The sequence below is a fragment of the Empidonax traillii genome, unplaced genomic scaffold (genome assembly GCF_003031625.1).
Source record: "Empidonax traillii isolate 1590-97213 ecotype Southwest subspecies unplaced genomic scaffold, ASM303162v1 scaffold3348:size13549, whole genome shotgun sequence".
NCBI lineage: Eukaryota > Metazoa > Chordata > Aves > Passeriformes > Tyrannidae > Empidonax > Empidonax traillii.
Genome location: NW_020958541.1, coordinates 7,125 through 9,276, shown reverse-complemented (window position 1 = coordinate 9,276; position 2,152 = coordinate 7,125). Strand labels below are relative to the sequence as shown.

General features: G+C 60.9%; 1 protein-coding gene across 1 annotated transcript in view; it reads right to left on the bottom strand.

Moving 5' to 3' along the window:
• Positions 1-373: 373 nt before the first annotated feature.
• LOC114072494 (isocitrate dehydrogenase [NAD] subunit beta, mitochondrial-like) overlaps positions 374-2,152 on the bottom strand; it is an 8,834-nt gene continuing 7,055 nt past the window's right edge. Inside the window, exons 5-7 of the mRNA XM_027910380.1 lie at positions 1,617-1,757; positions 679-799; positions 374-496 (exon numbers count right to left, since the gene is read on the bottom strand). Coding sequence (XP_027766181.1) covers positions 432-496; positions 679-799; positions 1,617-1,757 — 327 coding nt within the window. The 3' untranslated portion in view covers positions 374-431. The remainder of the gene's footprint in view (positions 497-678; positions 800-1,616; positions 1,758-2,152) is intronic.

The following is a 2,152-nucleotide window of genomic DNA, read 5'->3' as shown; positions in this document are numbered from 1 at the left end:
AATAGGGCCTTCCCAGTGATTGACCCCAATAACTCATTAATTAGTAATCAATAGGGCTTTCCCAGTGATTGTCCCCTATGAGTACTAAGGAGCACCCCCCCCATCCAGGAGTCCCAAGGCATCAGGATCACAGTGCACAGGGACAGCTCCAGGCCAGAGAGTCCCTTGGGATTTTCTGCTTCCCAATTACTCATTAATTATTAATTAGTGGGGTTTTCCCAGCAATTGTCCCCTGTGAGTTCTGGGGGCCACCCCCATCTCCAGGACCCCCAAGGCAGCGGGACCACACTGATCCAGGGCCACAGATGGTCCCTCAGGAGTCTGGCTTCCCAGCCCACAGCCAGTCCCTCCAGATTTGCTGATCCCCAGTGGCTCATTAACTATTAATTAACACACTTTCCCCAGCACCGGGCAGGTGACAGGGCTGTCCCTCACCTGAGCCTCATGTCATAGGACGCCAGGTCTCCTTTGTACTCCATGGGCGTGTGGATCTTCCCTGCAGGACACGGGGCACGGTGAGGACATGGTGAGGACACGGGGCAGGGTGAGGACAGGGGGCAGGGTGAGGACAGGGGGCAGGGTGAGGACACACCGAGCCCCCGGGCTGTCCTGGGAGCCCTGGAGTGCCAGCAGGAGCTGGGCTGAGCCCACAGGAGGGGTGCCCCGGGCACAGCTCACCTATGAGGGCCACCTTGCTCTCCTTCATGGAGTCCACGACGCGGTCCAGCTTCTCCTCGGACGCCGTGTTCTGCACCTCGCTCAGGTGGTGCTCGTCGAACACCACGGGGACATTGGCAGCCTGGCACAGGGACAGAGTCACCTGGGAGCCCTGGGGACGTGGCACTGCCCGGACAGGGGGGTCCTGCAGCCCTGACCCAGCCACGGCCCCGTTCAGGGAACTGGGATCATGGAAAGCTGACCCTAGACCTTGGGGTCGCTTCAGTCCCAATGGAGCAGTGACACTGATAAAATCATGGAATATTTAGATTGGGAAATCCCTCCGAGATGCCCCCAGCACTGCCCAGGCCACCCCTGCCCATGTCCCCAGGTGCCACATCCATAGGGCTGTTAAATCCCCCCAGGGCTGGGGACTCTCCCCTGCCCTGGACAGCTATGCCAGGGCTGCACAGCCCTTTCCAGGAGGGATTTCCCCAGTATCCAACCTAAATCCCACAGCAAGGCTGGTGGCTCCCCCACTGCCCTGGGCAGCCTGTACAGCCCTTTCCAGGAGTTTTCCAGGAAGGAATTTTCCCAATATCCAAGGTAAATCCCCTCAGGGATGGGGACTCCCCCACTGCCCTGGACAAGCTGGGCAGCCCTTTCCATGAGGAATTTCTCCAATATCCAACCTAAATCCCTCCAAGGCTGGTGACTCTCCCCATGCCATGGGCAACCTGTAGCAGGGCTGGAGAGCCCTTTCCAGGAGTTTTCCAGGAAGGGATTTTCCAGCAGTGTAACCACTGTGGTCTGTGCTCGTGTGACAGCCAGCGGATGGATCCCGAGTGCCCCGAGCTGAGCAGGGAGGGACAGGGCACCAGGACACCCAGGGACCCTGGGCAGTGCCAGCCTGTCCCGGGGACAGCAGGAGGGGCTGTGGGGCTGGGCTGGGTCCTTACCTTGAAGACCTCCTTGACTGCGTGCATGAGCTCCGGGCCCACTCCATCCCCCGGGAGCATTGTCACCTGGAATGTGCCCTCGGCCTTGGCATTCTGGGACTGCAGGGACACGGGGGAGGTCAGGGCCAGGGAACCCCCGACCTGCCCACAGGGAGGGTCACTGGCACCAGGGGAAAATGTCCCCCCCCAGCACACAGGGGGCACAGGGACACAGCGCTCACAGGGCCCAGGGGGTCTTACAGCATCATGGAATGTTGGGATGGAAAAGCTCCCTGAGCCCCCCAGCACTGCCCAGGCCACCCCTGACCGTGTCCCCAAGTGTCACATCCACAGGGCTGTTAAATCTCCCCTGGGATGGGGACTGCTGTGCCAGGGTTGGACAGCCCTTTCCGGGAGGAATTTTCCCAATATCCAACTAAACCTCCCCTGGCACAGCTGAGGCCGTTCCCTCTCCTCCTGTCCCTGTTCCCTGGGAGCAGAGCCCGACCCCCCCCCGGCTCCCCCCTCCTGTCAGGGATTGCAGAGCCAGAAGGTCC